This window comes from Prionailurus viverrinus, chromosome D1 (assembly GCF_022837055.1).
Source record: "Prionailurus viverrinus isolate Anna chromosome D1, UM_Priviv_1.0, whole genome shotgun sequence".
Taxonomy (NCBI): domain Eukaryota; kingdom Metazoa; phylum Chordata; class Mammalia; order Carnivora; family Felidae; genus Prionailurus; species Prionailurus viverrinus.
In genome coordinates, this window is record NC_062570.1 from 75,590,162 (window position 1) to 75,607,067 (window position 16,906).

General features: G+C 50.3%; 1 protein-coding gene across 10 annotated transcripts in view; it reads left to right on the plus strand.

Annotated features, from left to right (window-relative positions):
* NAV2 (neuron navigator 2) overlaps window positions 1-16,906 on the plus strand; it is a 741,507-nt gene that overhangs the window by 397,124 nt on the left and 327,477 nt on the right. The window contains exon 1 of one of the 10 annotated variants that reach the window (XM_047878315.1): window positions 14,397-14,661. The exons of the other annotated variants lie outside the window; for them this stretch is intronic. Within the exon in view, the coding sequence (XP_047734271.1) occupies window positions 14,611-14,661 (51 nt within the window). The 5' untranslated portion in view covers window positions 14,397-14,610. Of the gene's footprint in view, window positions 1-14,396; window positions 14,662-16,906 lie in introns of those variants that run through there. 10 annotated transcript variants of the gene reach the window in all.

The following is a 16,906-nucleotide window of genomic DNA, read 5'->3' on the forward strand; positions in this document are numbered from 1 at the left end:
TGGCTTCCTGTGATGCTGGAAATAAAACCCAGATGGCTTAACTGTCCCTCAGATCTCTATATTGGGGAACAAGCAAACCTCTTCGGTACGGGGCCAGGTAGTTGATATTTTATTTTATTTTTTTTAGTTTAAAAAAATTTTTTTAATGTTTATTTTTGACAGAGAGAGACAGAGCATGAGCGGGGGAGGGGCAGAGAGAGAGGGAGACACAGAATCGGAAGCAGGCTCCAGGCTCCGAGCTGTCAGCACAGAGACTGATGCAGGGCTTGAACTCCCGAACTGTGAGATCATGACCTGAGCCAAAGTCAGACGCTCAACTGACTGAGCCACCCAGGTGCCCCAAGTTAATATTTTAGATTCTGTGGGTCCCATAGGAGTCTGTCACATCGCCATCATCTTCTTATCTTTCTTTGTCTTCATCATTGTCTCCCTTTTTTCTCCACCTTTGTTTCCTTCTTCTTCTAACCCTTTCAAAGCATAGTCACTGTTCTTAGCTCATTGGCTGACAGAGTCAGTTTGCAGTAGTTTGCAGACTCTTGCGCTGCGGGCACTGGCCTCAACTTTTCTCTCCAGCTCATCTGCTCTCACCCTCTGCCTTGCTCTCTCTGCTCCAGTCTCAGTGGCGTTCTTGCTGTCCTTGAGCACACTGACCACATTCTGCTCAGGGCTTGTGCGCTCCTGTCCCCCTGCCCGTGGCACTGTTCCCCCAGGTCTGCTACAGGGCTCACTTCCTTTGTTTGAGTCTCTGCTGGCAGGTGCCTCCTTGGAGAAGCCTCTCTGGGCTGCCTGTCTGTAGGGCATGCCTTTCCACCCCCAGGCACATTCTGTCCCTCACCTGGCTCTACCTCTTGTGGTACTTACTATACATTTAACTTGCCTGTCAGTTCTGCTGCCCTTGTATGTAAATTCCTTGAGGGCAGGCTTTGTCTGTCTTGTTCAGCTGTGTGTCTCCCCAACACCCAGAAAAGGATGGGGGCGCTTGGTGGTCATTCAAGAATATCTGTTGCGTGCATGAATAAGTGTAAGAACAATTCTGCTCTGCAGCTAGTTTTCAACCCCTGCAATACCACTCATCTGCAACAAGGCGGCCCTCTTTATAAATTTTCAGCCCTGTTGGTTGTGTCTATTAACAGCACCAAGCTGGGCTCTGAGTGACGGTGAGGACAGTGAGAACCCAATTCCACGTGCTGTCAGGGTCTGCAGTCTGAAGCCAAGTGTGGACATGGGGAGGAGCAGGAGAAGGAGGGAGAGCAAAGCGGGGTCTTGAAGTGAGGGGAACTGTCCAACTCTCAGGAAACTGATGTCATTAGAGCACCCCTGGATGATAAGTGCTCAGTGGAGCCAATGCCTGACATCTCTTGAGGAGGGAGAAAAGCATGTCTTAGAGCCAGAGGAGGAGCATTGAGATCAATTGTCCTTCCCAGGAACACACAGCCAAGACAGCCTGCAAGCCACTTAGTGCAGACATTGAAGAGATGGTGCTTATTGGGCCCAGATGGGACACCGTGTAAAAATCTGGTATTTCTGGAGCCACTGAGTAGAGAACATGGCATCTCCCAGCCCCAGGCAAAAGTCTCCTAGAATCTCCTTCTAAGGAAGGGCTTTGGGATTTGCAAACTAGAGGGGTGCATCTGGAGCAGTCAGGTATACACTTCTCCCACCCTGCACACCCACCCTGCCTTGCTCCAGTCCAGAAACCTTAGGAGAAATGGGTTTGGATCTGTGTCATTGCAAAAGAGAGCCTGGGCCCCTTCCTGAGGACATTGTAGGCGGCTACTCAGGAGATGCATGGCATGGGGCGTCCCCTGGAGGTCTCTAGGATGACTGGGTACTGTGCACTTTCAAGTTCTGGCTCAGGGTCAGACAGTGAGCCTTGGGTTGGACAGCGAGCCTGGCTGTAAACTTGAACACCAGGCAGGGACCAGATAAGTCCTGGCCTAGAAACCAGGTCAGGGAGTGAAGAGACAGAGAAATCTCTTCCTTGGATGCCCCTTAGGATAGAAACCGGGAGGCATGGGACAAGGGAGCCTGTGTGGTGTCTAGATTGGGGATTTTAGGTCCAAGATCACACATGTAGCTCTTGATTTTAGAAAATAAGACAGCTGTAGAACATGAGGGAAAATGCAGTAATAGTATAAATCAAACTGTCCCTCATAGCCACACCCCAGGAGCCCAAGGCAGGAGATCAGATGGTCTGGGATCTGGTGATGGGTCTGCTGTGTGACCTTGGACTAGTCACTTGACCTTTCCGGGCTTCAGTGTTTTCACATATACAATGGTAATGATAAATCTTAATGTTCTCGTCTCATGAGCTGTTAGGCTCGAACAAGAGAATGAAGTCTTTGTAAAGTTAGAAAGGCTCTAGTCATGCATCACTTGCTCCCTAACCCAGTTGTATAAAGCAGTGTACCAATAGGAACAATAAGGATCCAGTGAGCACGGACCGTGTGTCAGCTACCATGTCCGCTGTTCATATGCATGTTTCACATGGGCCTCACCATTGAGAGGTGCAGATGAGCAGATGAGATCACAAGACACAAAGAAGTTAAACAACGTGCCCCAGGTCACACAGCAAGCCGAGGTAGACCAGACTCTGAATTCAAGCAGTTTGTCTCCAGAGTAGGCACTGGGAGCTTGCATTGGGAGCTTGAGGGCCTGTAGCCAGATCTCCAGGCTCCCAACCCAGCCCCCGCCTTGGCTTCCTCGGGGAAGATAACCACAAGTCCGTCCAGTGAAAACAGACCCATCGCTATCTCTTCCCTGCAGACTGGTTGATCACTGCCAACCGCAGAGAGGCTGTAGGGCCTTGACACGGCCTGATGTTTACCATCTCCGAGAGCCAAAGGTTCCAATGGGGCTGGTGGACCCCTGCCAATCCTGGGAAGGAGGAGGAGACGCCAGAGAGCAGGGTCTCCTCCGGGTTACGCAGAGCGGGCACATAGGGGGGATCTTCCCCATCCAGGATGGGCCTCCCTCACTGCACATTGGGTGGGCTTGGCGAGAACATTTCCTAGAGAAAGCAGAGGCAGGGAGGCAATCTCTGAAGGACAGGCTGCCATTTTCCATGCCTTGATCAGGTAGAAGAGAAAGAAAGGCGGTCAGCGCCCCCTCCCCGTGCCCTCTTTTGGGACAGCGTGGCCAGGCCGGCTGCTGTTGGCTCAGCTTGCCCGAAGAAACTATTCCATTAAGTGGAGTGTGCTGAGTTCGGCCAACGGAAAGTGGCAGATGAGGGCTTGTGGGGATTCCTCTCTGAGAATACCTCAGGAGCCTTTTCGGATGGACCGGGACAGTGAAAGGACACGAAAACAGGTAGAAGAGGAAGTCTTGAAAGAGCCAAGGCCTTGGGCCTGGACAAGAGAAGACCGGGCAAGGATGGGCCCTGTCAAATATCGGAAGGGCTGCCCTGAGGCAGTCTAGTTCAGACTGAGTTCGGTGGGGTGGGGGAAGGAATGGCAGGGAACAGTGCAAGGAAACACGCAGAAATCTCCACAGAAGGAAGAACTGCCCTGGGGGCAGTGAGCTGTCCATCACTGCAGGGGTTCGAGCAGAGGCAGGAGCCCCTGTTGGCAGGGGCCTTGCTGAGGTCCGGGTGTGCACACGGGTAGGAAGAGAACTCAGGGATCCTTAAGGTCTGCACAGCCCTCTGTGAACCTGTGGCTGTGTGAGCAAGTGGGGTGGGAATGGTGTGGCATATTCAATGCAGGCATGCCTTGTGCTGGCCTCAGGTCTCCCTCCCTGTTCTGTCTCGGTCCCTAGTGACCTGCGACCGCCAGCCCTCACTATTACTTTTTTCTTCCTGGAATAACTACGGGCCCTGCACCCTGCCCTGCTGTGCGCTGCTTGTTGCTGGGTGACGCTAGTGGACAATGGGCCAGATGACTCATTCTGGGGCTTTCTGAAGAGACAGCCTGAGTACAAAGCTCTTTCCTCTGGATCAGTGATTCTCCATCTTCCGCGGGCATCAGAATGAGCTGCAGGCCTTATAAAACAACAACAACAACAACAACAACAACAACAACAACAGCAACAACAAAACACAGACTGCTGGGTCGCACTAGAGTTTCTCTTTCCGCAGGTCTATGGCGGGTGTGGTCTAAGACTTGGCATATGTAACAAATCCCCAGGTATTGCTGACACCGTAAGTGCAGGGACCGCACTGTGCGAACCACTGCTCTAGAAGACCTACAAAGCCTATAACCATCGGTACAAGGCTATAGATTCAGACAAACCCACGTTGGACTTCCACCATGGAATTCTACCATTTATGAGCTGTGTGATGATAGGTAATTTACCTAACACCTTTGTGCTTCTATTACCAGTTCTGGATACTGGTGATGGTACCACTTTCAGAGAGTTATTGCGAGGATGAAGATGGTGATGTCGATAAATAGCTCAGTGTCTGGGATGTGCTAAGTATGCAAATACTTGATAAATATTAGCAAGTGTATTATCAGAATAAGACAATGGCTATTTCAGACACTCCGTGTCCACCTCTATAGGACAGTGGTATCAGAGCAAAGGCGCACATCCTCCTCCAGTTGGGCAGCCCCCCACCCCCGCTGATGTAGGACCAATCCCATTGTCATTCCTTACCCTCTGCTCCATGCTGGAAGGATGGGGATTCATTATCAGTAAGGCCATCCTTCAAACCTTGGTTTTGTGTCGGGGGCCTGCGACATATTCTGAATGACTGACCTTCAGTGTGACTACAGGAGCCCGCCTGATAGAAACCAGATTGTGTGTAGGACACAGGGGTGGGGTCATCTGAGTTCTCTGGTCATGTTTCTGTTGGAGCCCCAAGGCCCCCATGGTCCCATCACTCATATTCTGTGGTCTTTGGACCGATAGTTATGATAGAAGTGCAGGCTTAAGTCTCCCGCCGCAGGGTCTCAAAATGGAGTGAGAAAAAAATCTAGGGGTGCCTTCAGATGGCCTCGGGCTGCTCTGAACGTTGCCGAAGAGGAGGGCCTGCTGGGAAAATATATGCCAGGTGCAGCCTTGCAGGTACCAATCCTGAAGTGTGTTCCTTGGAGCGGTAGCTTGAGAAGTGTTCCACCTGAAGGATTCTGCCGGCAAATACCTTTGGGCAGTGCTCCGTTTCCAAATGGCTGCTTAGAGCTCTGGGCTGCTCACTAGCGTGTTTAAGCTTCCCAAAAGTCCTACAGTTAAGACACATAGGTGAGGTGGTTGAACAGACTGAAATGTTTCCCGTCAATTAGTTTTGGGAAACTAGTTCTAGGAACTTAGAGTTTTTCAGGGGCCTTCATATGTCGGAGCTCCCCTGATTTTAAGAGGTCAGTACGATCATACCCGTTTCCGTGAAGAAGAGGCTGAGATGTAGATATGTTTACAACTTGCCCCAGGTCACAGAGCTATTTAAAATACTGCCTACTGGGGCACCTGGGTGGCTCAGTCGGTTGAGCATCTGACTCTTGATTGAAGCTCAGGTCATGATCTCTGTCTGGTTCATGGGATCGAGCCCCAAGTCAGGCTCTGCACGGAGCCTGCTTGGGATTCTCTCTCCCCGCCTTTCCCCTGCTCGCGTGCATCAAAATACAGAAATCTCTCTCTCCTCAAAATAAAGAAAATAACATTAGAAAAAATAATAAAATAGAATACTGCCTACCATTGCGTGATCTGAGGAAGAATTTGTGGATTCAATGGAAGTTTATTTGTAGTGGCAGCAATCATTAAAGCCAAAGAAGGAGAAGCAAAAACCAAAACCAAAAACAAAACCTCCACTAACTGGGAATAGTACCTATTATTTGTAAAAATCCTTTCAGCGAAGTATTTATTTTACTTTTGATCTTAGGCTTACATTATGATCATGATGTCACCACACAGAGAGGTGGAACAGCACAGGTTAAGAACATAGATTCTGTAGCTACACGGTGTTTGAATCCAAGCAGTGTCACTTACTAGCTCTGTGACTTTGGGCAAGTTATTTGACTTTCCTATGCCTGGTTTCCCCTCTGGGCAATGTAATTTTCACAGCTATATCGTATGGTTACTATGATGATTCAATGAGATAGTACATGCAGACCTCTCAGAATGGTACGTAGCACATAGAAGATTCACTCCTGAAATCTATTTTATTATTAGCTATTGGTTGCTGCTATTAATTCTGTTGAAAATAAGAATACGACGTAAAGTCCACTTGTCTTGAGAACCCAGGAAGAGGGTATTTAGAAAGGAGCCTGTAGATCTAAGACTTAATGTGGCCTGCTCATTAAGCAGCTGTGCAACTCTGGACAGCTCATTTAACCTCTCTGTGCCTCAGTGAGCTCTTCGGAAAACGGGATCAGGCCAGCCATCTAGCTTAGATCACAGAATGGTTCTAAGAATAACCACCTGGGTAACTGACATGAAAGTGCTTTGACAAACATAAAATTAGGTCATCGTGAGTTCTCGAGGTCCACATTTGACCCGAGCATGACCAGGCAGGAAGCTGTGGAAGGGGGCTGGCTGGGAAGAACCCCCGCTACTCACTGTGCTCTAGGAGCTGAGAAACGCCCACGAGTGTGGAGGCCATGTGATCAATAGCAGTGGTAATTTCACGGCCCACACAGAAGCCAAAAAGTGAGTCATTAGCAGTGCTGAAAGTTTTCCTCTGCTAAACAATGGTGCCCTCATTCTGGGATTTCCCAGGTTGTCCTTGTTGACTTTGGAATAGAGGGTGATTGTGTGCACGCACACTGTCTTGGTAGGTGCATCTCAGACATCTGTTTCCTCCTGTTTACCCTCATCTCATGCCCTGCGTACCAGACCCACAGTGCCAGCCCCCTCGGCATTCATCACCGGTAGCCTCTCTTGGGCTGGGGGAAGGAGGACGCCCTCAGCGGGGTGTGTGTGTGTGTGTGTGTGTGTGTGTGTGTGTGTGAGAGAGAGAGAGAGAGAGAGAGAGAGAGAGAAGCAATCTCCTGTGAAATCAGGATGCCTAACAAAAGTGGAATCAATTTACCTGCCGCTGCTTTTGTTCCAAAGGAAAAGCCTCCAGAGCCCCCATTGGGGAATAATATTTAACCCACTTCGAGGGTATCTGTGTCCCTTTCATATCTCTATCATGAAAAGCAATGGCATTTCCTACAACACAAGTATTACTGGGGAGCCACTGAGTTCCTCAATGGTGCCCAGGAAGTGTGGACCACAGCCCCTTGGGAAAGAAGACTGCCTCGTAAATTGCTGACCTTAATCCCTGGTGACCAGAACCGGCCCAGAATGAAAGGGCTGATCCCACAGGGAAAATAAAATAAACAAAACCACACCACCCTCTCCCCCACCAAACCACAACCACCGAAAACAAAACAAACCAACACAACCCAGTGAGAGTTTGAGGACAACTCCATTCCAGACCGTTCATCTGAATCACTCAGTCGCAAAACCAGAACAGAGGACAAAAATTAGAAACCATTTAACTTTCTTAAGTGCTTTGACAATAGCTATCCATATTTCTGTGGTAGGATTTTTTAAGCTTTTTTTTTGCTTGCTTTAAACAGTTCTATTTCACCTTACATGAACCCCTAGCTCAATGGAACGGGATGGATAAGCCTAAAATGTCTTTATGCTACCTTCAAAAATGTCTGCAGTCCCCATGCCCAGACACCTCACTGGGGTCAGAGCAGGAGATGTGGCTGCTCAGAGGGTGGGAGAGAGGGAGGAGGGAGGGCTGGCAGTGTGGAGGCCCTTCAAAGGGGGGTCAGAGGTCACCCAGAGATTGCACAATTTCCACCCTTATCTGCCTCATTGAAGGAGTGGGAGGGGAGGGGGCTGGAGGAGGAGCCCCTGGGCCTGGGATGTTGAATAGAGCAAATAAATACCAGGGGCACCTGGCAACCCTGGGATCTGAGGGAAAAGCATGCCTGCTCTTCGGAAGTGTGCTCTAAGTTGCTTGGGACCAGTTTGGCTGCTTTGGAGAAGTCAAAAGCCTCTTACCCCAGAGCTTTAAAGTTAGTCTTTAATTATTTGTCCATTCTTCCTGAAAATTATTTTTTACCCTAAGCTCCTTCTATGTTTGGCAGTGTTTGGGAGGCCATAGAGAAAAATAAGACATAATCCTCGCTCTCCAAAAGCTCTTCTAGCAATATTTGAAAAGAAATGTCCAGTATCCAGGTTCCCAGCAAGCAAGTGAATCTTTAGTGTGGCAAGGTCACCGCGCATTTCGGATTTCTTCCTGAGAGCCTTCCCGAGATGCCATCGTGTCCTGTGTCCAGCCTCCCACAGTTCAGTTGGATTTCTTTTCAGTGCACTTCACACGGCACAGCGGAAGGCGTTCTATAGAGGGGACCTGGATTTTCCTGGACAATTATGGGGGAGGGGACTGGATGATCTCTAAGCCTCCTATAGTCCTGACCTTCTGAATGTATTAATTCTGTTTGTAGTGCCAGTGACAAGCCAAACCCTATTCTGAGTGTTCAAAGGTGAGTAAGTTAGAGTACCTGTTCCTAAGCAATTTGTAAGCCGGTTGTGATAATACTCCCATCAGTACTAACACTTGCAACAGCTAATGAGATGTGCCCACCCGCAACTGCAGAAGGAGACAGACTGTTACAAAGGCTGTTGAGAAGATGGAAACAAAGAGCTGGGGACCACAGAAGAGAGGAGAGAGAGTTCTCCAAGGGGAGGGATCTAAGAGAAGTTCACCAACTGAGTTAACTTTGCTTTGGGTCCTCCCAGATCTACATGATATCGTTTGGCAGAGAATGGAAGGAAAAACACTTCCGTGCAGAGGGAACAGCCCGAGCAAAGGTGTGGAGATGTGGCTGTACCCGGCCTCCTCCAGGAGAGTGAGCAGCGTGTTGGAGGGGCCATGGGAGACACTGCACCACTCAGACACTGATCCCCATCCCTGGAAGGAAGAAAGTGAATTGTGGGGGGACCCAGAAAGCCACACATGAAACACTGTTCAGGGAACAAACCGAAGGCAGTGGCATTTAGCATGCGCACTGGGAGATGCCTTTACATAATTTTTCATCTCAAGAAAAAAGTAAAGGGAGGAGGGAGGGAGGGAAATCCTTTGCTAGCCCAGCCCAGCCCAGCCCTTTCGAGGAGGGCCGTATTCATTCATTTGTGGGCTTGTCAGTGTGACATTGTATCTGCCTCCTGAAAGCCATACATCTTACTTTCAAACCCTCCAATCGCTGTGGACCCCCTGCAGACCCCAGTGTTCCCAGTGACCTTTTGGCAGGGGGCTCACTCCCCTCCAAAGCTGGTGGAGGGGAGATGGCATCTTCTGTGCTCGCCCTCCTTGTCCCAGCTTTCTTCCCCGAGAAGGATTAGTGCTTTGCTTAGATTTGACTCTCAGTTTCTAAAAAGACTGCCTGCTGTGTACTTCCCCAAATCTTTTATTTTCACTTTTATACATCTTCCTCCATATCCGAGATCTCCAGGCCCTCCCAGAAAGGGAAGGGGACTCAGACTAAGCCTTAAGGCCACTTGCAGAGACGTCTGCTCACAGACAGTCTTCATTTTCCCAGGGACGGCATTTCTGAGATTTCCTTTGTTGTACATAGTACAGCAATAGCGTGCACGCTGCAGAGATAGGGGGCAGGCAGGCCGTCTCAAGTGATGCTCCTGTTTGGCAGTGTCTGAAGTGACTGGACGGAGCCAGTCACTTACCCTCTCGGAGCCTTTATCTGCAAAATGGGGAAGATGGCTTTTCTGAGCATTGCTGTCATGAGTAAGTGGAAATTGTCCTCTGCCAGACTTATGAAACACCTGCTACTATGGCTAGGATTTTCACTGGACAGATGATGCTGAACTCTTCTGTGCTAATTTACTATTCGCTCCTGGTTATTTGGGGAAAAAATAACGGACTCCCTATGTTAAGCTATTAGCTTATTCCCTACCTCAGGGGGTGGCACGCTGCTTGTGGTCTTTCCTTTGTCATCACCGTGCCACGTAAGAGCTGACATCTGTCCACAGCCAGCCTTGCGCGTGGGTGGAAAGGCATCAGCCCACATTCGGGGCAGCCTAGAGAGCTCGTTTTGTCTGATGTTCCCCGGGCTGGCCCCTGCAGTGTCTGAACGTTTCCCCGTTAGTCACTGCTTTGGCTGAAAGAGTGGAAGATCCCCTGTTAAACTGGAGTGCGTTATCTGGGAAACCCATTAAGCCATTAACAGCTGGACACAAATTAGTTTATCAGACAGGGCTGGACTTGCAGAATGTAGGAGGGAAAAGGAACTTTATAGATCATCATCTTCTAGGTGAGGGAAAGGAGGACTTCGAATGAGCAGGTCTTTGGGACGCCAGGCCTCAAACCGGGCTTTCTGGCCCAAATCTCTTCCCCTCTTCTTCCTGTCTTGAGGAACAAGATAGACACTCCAGCTTTTGTTCTGGAGATATTTATCACGTGCCTCCCCCAGCTGGGGAGGTGCTAAGAATTCAGAGAAGTAGAAGAGTAGGGAAGACGGACGTGCAAGTAAGCAAATGCTGAGCCATGTGGGGCACATCTCTTGGATGCTGAGGATGGAAAGGTCTGGAACAGGACACTGTCAGCAAAGGGCAGATCCAGCCTCTGGGGAGGGGAGGGGGTCAGTGCCACAAAGGGTTGCACAATACTAGGACCTAGGACTCTACCTTGTGGTTACCATGAGAGTACAAGAGAGGTCACGTTCAGGGACCTAGGCTAAGGTGGGGGTCACTGTCTGCAAGGGTGAGTGCTGGACTGTCAGGTTCAGGGAATGGGTCGGAAAGCCATGAGCTGAAAAAAGGGGCCAACGGTTAGGAGGAACAAGGACACACTGTAGGACCGACCTTCACAAGCATTGTTCCCATTGCTTTGTCCCATGTGGTCAACACAGGCTGATGTCTTTCCCTTAAATCACCATCAAAGGACTTGGTGGAAGATCACAGAAATAGGAGGAAGGAGAAGAAAGGTGCCAGGAAAGGCAGCTTGTTGCATGATAAATAGCTCTCCAAGATGTAGGAGGTTTTAAGGAGCTGCTTCTGTTTCTGAAATTCTGCAGGGTCCTGACATCTGCTTGGATGAACTCAAAGCCATTACCCCTGTGAATCACCCATTGCATCAGCAGATTGCTGGTGATGTCAGCATCCTTTTCTCTACACTTTGCCTTATTCGGGTCTTCATTCTCTATCCCCTGTGTGATTTCAGCAGCCTTCTAACTGGCCTCTCTCCCTCCAGCCTCCACCTTTTCAAACTTGCCTTCTTGCTGTTACTAGAGGGGTCCTTCTAAAATGGGAAGTCAGTCAAATCATTCCCCTGGCTTATAAGGATTAGGGGTAGGATCCCCTTTACAGGGACTTGACCTGCTCCAGCCTTACAAATAGCCCCATTTCCTGCCCCTTGATCTCCACCTTTTGACCACACAGAACCTGCCATGCTTTTTCACCCCTCTATACCCTTGCACATGCTGTTCTCCCTTCCTGGGATGCTTCCCTCCTCTTATTGAATTTTCCTTGATCCTTCCAGATGTAAGTCAGTGTCACCTCTGCGAAATTATTCCGTGCTTCCCAGTCTCGTGCATAGCTTTTTTCCTTTATGGCCCAGCTACACACCATACAGCCTTCCTTTGTAGTACCTGTCACATTGTATTGCAACTGTAATTGTATGTGTTCATCTTTTAATAGACTGTATGTGTGGGTGGTAGGGACTCCTCTCTGATTCTCAATACGCAGCACAGAGCTGGGTAAATGCATTATGGTGGATGTTCAAGGAATGTTGGCTAAATGAGTCAGCATACCTATGGTCTGAAGTGTGTGAGATCTGAAAGGCAAGGCAACAGGATTTATTCTTTTTAATTAAAGCTGGGCATCCTCTCTACTGCCACCCCCCTGATTCCTCCTTGCACCGTAAGTGATATTTTCTATCTTTGACCAGCAAATATTTTTTAAATTTTTTTAATGTTTATTTATTTTTGAAGGAGAGAGAGACAGAGTGTGAATGGGGGAGGGGCAGAGAGAGAGGGAGACACAGAATCTGAAGCAGGCTCCAGGCTCTGAGCTGTCAGCACAGAGCCCGATGCGGGGCTCGAACTCACAAAGCGCGAGGTCATGACCTGAGCTGAAGTCGGACACTTAACAGACTGAGCCACCCAGGCGCCCCTGGCAAATGTTTTGATTGGGAACTAATGCTCATTCAATGGCTCTCTGGGAATGTGTAGTTTTTAAAAAATGTTTTGGGTATCCTAGAGAATGTGAGACACCTATAGATGCTTCCCCCCAAAATGCACAAATACCCAGTCTCATAGCATTTTCATACAACCAGAAGGTTTCTGGGCTGCACATCTTCCCACCCAGCTCCAAGAACCCCTGGCTTAACACAGCTGTGATAGAGAGCTTGTGTTTTGCTCTCTTGGCCAATATGATCTTGTCCAGCTTTATTTTCAGAGGAAGAATATAGTTATTTTAAAATCTCATTTTCTAAGTACATAAGTATACTTTAATATGGAATATGCTTTCTCAAATGACATATGCTGTTTCCCCTCCTGTGTTTCGCTAGGATGTGCCCCTTCTCTTTAAGCAGCAAATGTCACTGCCTATGTTTCACTCTCCAGAAATATACGTGGTGATGGACATAACAGGGTCTTTTGCAGTCACTCAGTTCAGGTCAGGGCCCAGGCTGGATATGGGATGTGCTGCCCTGGTCTGGCTCTTTCCTTATTGCAGAGGAAGCTGCAGGAACTTAGGACATTGTCAACAGACTTTCATTTGGGAAACATCTATTGAGTTCCCACTATGTGCAACATACTGTTCCAGGCACTTGGGGATGCCATGGGGGAACAAAACTGATGAGGCCCCTGCTCTCATGCAGTTCATAGCCCAGTGGGACAGGGCAAAAAATAAGCAAGAATACAAGTTAGCTAAAGTTCACACAGTGAACAGAACAAAGGGAAGACAATAGTAATAGAAGAATATGGTCACCACATTAAGTTAAAAGTCCCTTTGAGGAGGTGACATTAGAAATGAGACCATAGGCAGGTCTAGGGGGAACAGTGGTCCAGGGGGAGGGACTGTCAGGTGCAAAGGTCCTGAGGTGGGACGGATTTCAACGTGTTTGAGAAAAAGAAAGACGACCACTGTGGTTGGAGCACAGTAGGTAAAAGGGAGAGGATGGGCATAAAGTTGTAGGCCATAGGAAAGAGTTGGGATTTTTCATCTGTGAAGGGAAACCAAATCCTGAAAGCTTCAGGCATAGCAACATTTTGATCTAATTGCTATGTTTGGAAGATCACTTTTAAAAGGTTAGGACCCATTTTATCACCTCCCCTCATTTTAAACAGTTTTGCCTATTGAAATGAATGTGTAATAAAGCAATTCCCTGAATTCTCATCATAGCTCTCAGCAGGGGCCAGCCAGGTATTCATCCTAAAATGTCACTGCCGCCCAAATCAGAGACACGTCCTGAGATCTGGGTAGCCGGTGCCATCTTGCCTCGAGGAGCCGCAGGGCTGCTGAGCCTTTTCAGGCTACTGAAAGTTGCCAGGGATCCCAACAAGGGCTGGACAGGAAGGTGAGGAGGTTTCCAGCACCCCCCCTCCCCCAATCTCAGAGGAAAGCACCAGGTAGAGGGTGCTTTCCTAGGCTCCCTAGAAAGAGCCTGTGGCAGGTGGGGCGAGCAGAAAAGGTAACAAAGGCCACACGGCCTTTCCCCTTGTCTGCCTCCCCTGTCATCGCCTGCCCCACCTCCTCCCCGAGGCCCACGGAAGTCCCATCTGTGGCAGCGGCCAGGTGTGTTTAAAAACACTGGAGCCCCGTCCTTCACGTAGCAGGAAACAAATGAGGCTGGGGAGCAGCGTGTGGCTGGGGCAGGGCCTGGGCGACTGCGTGTGTGCGCGCGCGGAGGGGTGGAGGTGCTCCAGCGGGTGCTGGTTCATCCATCCCACACTCATGATTCCAGCTGCTGGGGGGCAGGGGATGATCCCGGAGTGGTTACTGTCAGCCAACTTGAGTGAGTTCGGTGCCGAATGCAAACGCGCACAGAGCCGAGCAGCCACGGGGAGAGGCGCTGGCCGTGTCCGGAGTGACGACCCGACAGCCACACACCGCGCCCCCCGCAGTCCTCCCCCGCTCCCCCCTCCGTGCCCCTCCGTTTGTGCCTCAGGCCGGCCCGCCTACCAGCGCCCTTCCCGAAAGAGTTAAGTACCTCCCCCTCCTACCGTCTTGCCCCTTCCCCTGTCCCCCCCCCCCCCCCCACTACGCACCGCTGGGGCGAACTGGCCCACCGGAGAAAGCCCGGGGCCACGCGGAGGGCCCGCGGACCGGCGAGGGGGCGGGGAGCCCGGCGGCCCCGACTCCCGCCCCCACCCCGTAGCGGCCCCAGCGGCCTCCGCGCTGCGAGGCGCGGGCGCTCGGACGCTGGGGGAGTTGTTTGATTTGGCGGAGGCGGGGAGGCCGGCAGGGAGAGAGCGGGGGAGGCACGCGAGCCGGGCAGCGCGGGCGCCGGGCTCCGGGCAAGGTCCCCGCGCGCTCAGCAGCGGCCGCCGGGGTGGGGGCGAGGAGGCCGCGGGCGGCGGGGATGCCCGGAGGGGCCGGGGCGGAGACCACGACGGGCCGGGCCGGCCCGACCTGCCGGGCGCGCGGGCAGGTGCTTCGGCCCCCTCCCCCTTTTTCTCCCGCTTCCTCCCCCCACTTCCCTCTTCGCCCTGAAGTAAGATGAGCGTGATGCTGTGGCGCTGGGAACAGAATAACACCACCATGAAGCTGGTAAGGTGGACTGCAGACCTCACTCCCGGGGGCGCCGTTCCACTTTTTATCCCCCACCCCGCTTCCCATCCCCGCTGGGAATCGTCTCCCGCGACGGAAAGCCCCTGAAACGGATTTCGTACTTGGTGTTTCCCGTATTATTTTGAAGATAGATTTCAGGCTTTTTTTTTTTTTTTTTTAAGCCAGGAAAGTCGGTGTGTGTGTGTGTGTGTGTGTGTGTGTGTGTGTGTGTGTGTATCTGTGTGTGTGCGCGCGCGCGCGCGCGACTGAAAGGGGTGGAATGGACTGCAATTTCCCCCGGTCCCTTCCACCCACAAATTCCTGGGGTTGCACACGCTCGGAATTGTGTCCTGCGAGTGGGTCTGTTCCCTCACTGCTGTCCCGGGTCGGCATGGTCTGCATCCGCCCCCGCTCCCCGCCCCCATTGTGTTATGATACTTAGAGTTGCACGCGGGTGTTGATCTGTATTGCGGTTTGGCTTGTTTTGGGCGGGGGGCGGGGGGGTGGGGAGTGAGCCCAGCTTGAATAGCATCCAGTCCTGTTCTCCCGCCTCTCACAATGGCTTAGTTTTCTTTCTAGTGTGCAAGAACCATCTAGGCTGCAGGTACTTTTTCCCTCCTTTTTCAAAAATAACTGCTCATCACTCCTGGGAGGGCTGAGGAGAGCAGCCTTTTCCTCTCTGCCCTAGGGAGCCTGACTTGTTTCTCCAGCCCAAGGAGAAACTGTAATCAGAAGGCTCTTCTCTGGGTTTTTGCTGTTGTGATTTATTTTTTATCAGATGGGTTTGAGGAGACCCTCATTCCCCACTGAAGTCAGCCAGTGCTGTGGCCAAGTTGGCTGCCCCTTTGGATGTCAGCTTCCTCCTGAGTAAAATGGGGCAAGTTCTCACCTTGTATTGCTGGTGTAAGGGTAAAAAACCATATTTGAAAATTTCCTGGTACATAGTAAGAACCTCTACCTAAAGAATAGGTGTCATTGATAAACTGGAATTCATGCTGATTGAGCTCTTTAAAGATGTTACCAAAAAAGTCACAGCTGCCGCATTCGATAACAAGATGCTGAAACAACGTACATTGGTTCTTCATATAATGAACTTATTTGTTGGAAAAATGGCACCTTGCTTTTCATACTTCTTGTGTTATGGTTGGCCTGTCTAACTTTAAGCTACAATTTTACAACTTCTTTTAATGTGCTGTAACATTAGCAGACGTTATGCACCTTTGCTGCACTGTGTCAGGACTCCAGTTCCCTAATCCTTTCCTGGAATCTTTCTCCAACCAGACTGTCGTGGGAGAGCCCAGAGTTTCACACATTTTTCTCTCCAAGCTCCACCTGAGATGCCACTCCAGGATATAGCACGGGAAAGTTGGGTCCTGGTGTGGACTAGATAGTGTCAGGCTGCCAGACCTAGAGGCTTCCAAGGAAGAGAGAAGCAACAGAATTACTTGGCATGCAGAGAAAACGTGGACCATCCCAGGGGACAGAGCTTGGTGGCAGGTGGCTGTGGTGAGGGCTGGGATGTCCTCACTGCTTCACTATAGCTGCCTTTTTATCCTGTGGAGGGAGCTTTCCCCAGTGTTGGTCAAAGGTCAGCCTTTATTGGGTCTGAGTCTTTAGACCTGAGTCTCACTTTTCCAATTAAGTGTGTGAGGACCACCCAACGATAGTTGTGGTCCACCATAGTACTCCCCTACTGGGTGGAGGAGGGGCTGGAGGAGCTCCAAGAAACTGGAAGCACTGGGAGGGCAGCAGCTACTGCCCTTGTGCACCCCACTGCCCCCAGACTGCATCCCCACATTCCCATAGCCTCGGCTATACTCAAGCATGGGCCTCAGCTTTTCTGCAGAATCCTGGAAACCATGGCTACGTCATTTGTTCACACATCATTAGCTTGCTTTTTGTTTTATCATTTACTGGCAGGTTGATCTACTAGTTATTTGTTATTTGTGTGCTCAGTGTATGCAGAGCCCAGTGGTGGTGGAGGCTGTGTTCATTGTGAAGGGCTTTGCTCTCAGATGATTCTTGGTTTGAATTCCAGCCTGGTCACTTACTAATCTTGGAATCAGTTTTCCTCTTTATCCAGCAGAGTCTGAAACATGGGCGTCTATACATGGGAACAGCTGTTGTTGTTGTTGTTGTTGTTGTTATTTTCTCTCCATGGTGAATGGTTTGGTCTTCTAATGAGCTTGGGGAAAATAAACCTTTCTTACCTTTGAATCATGAGTAGCCCTCAGTAGGAAGGAGC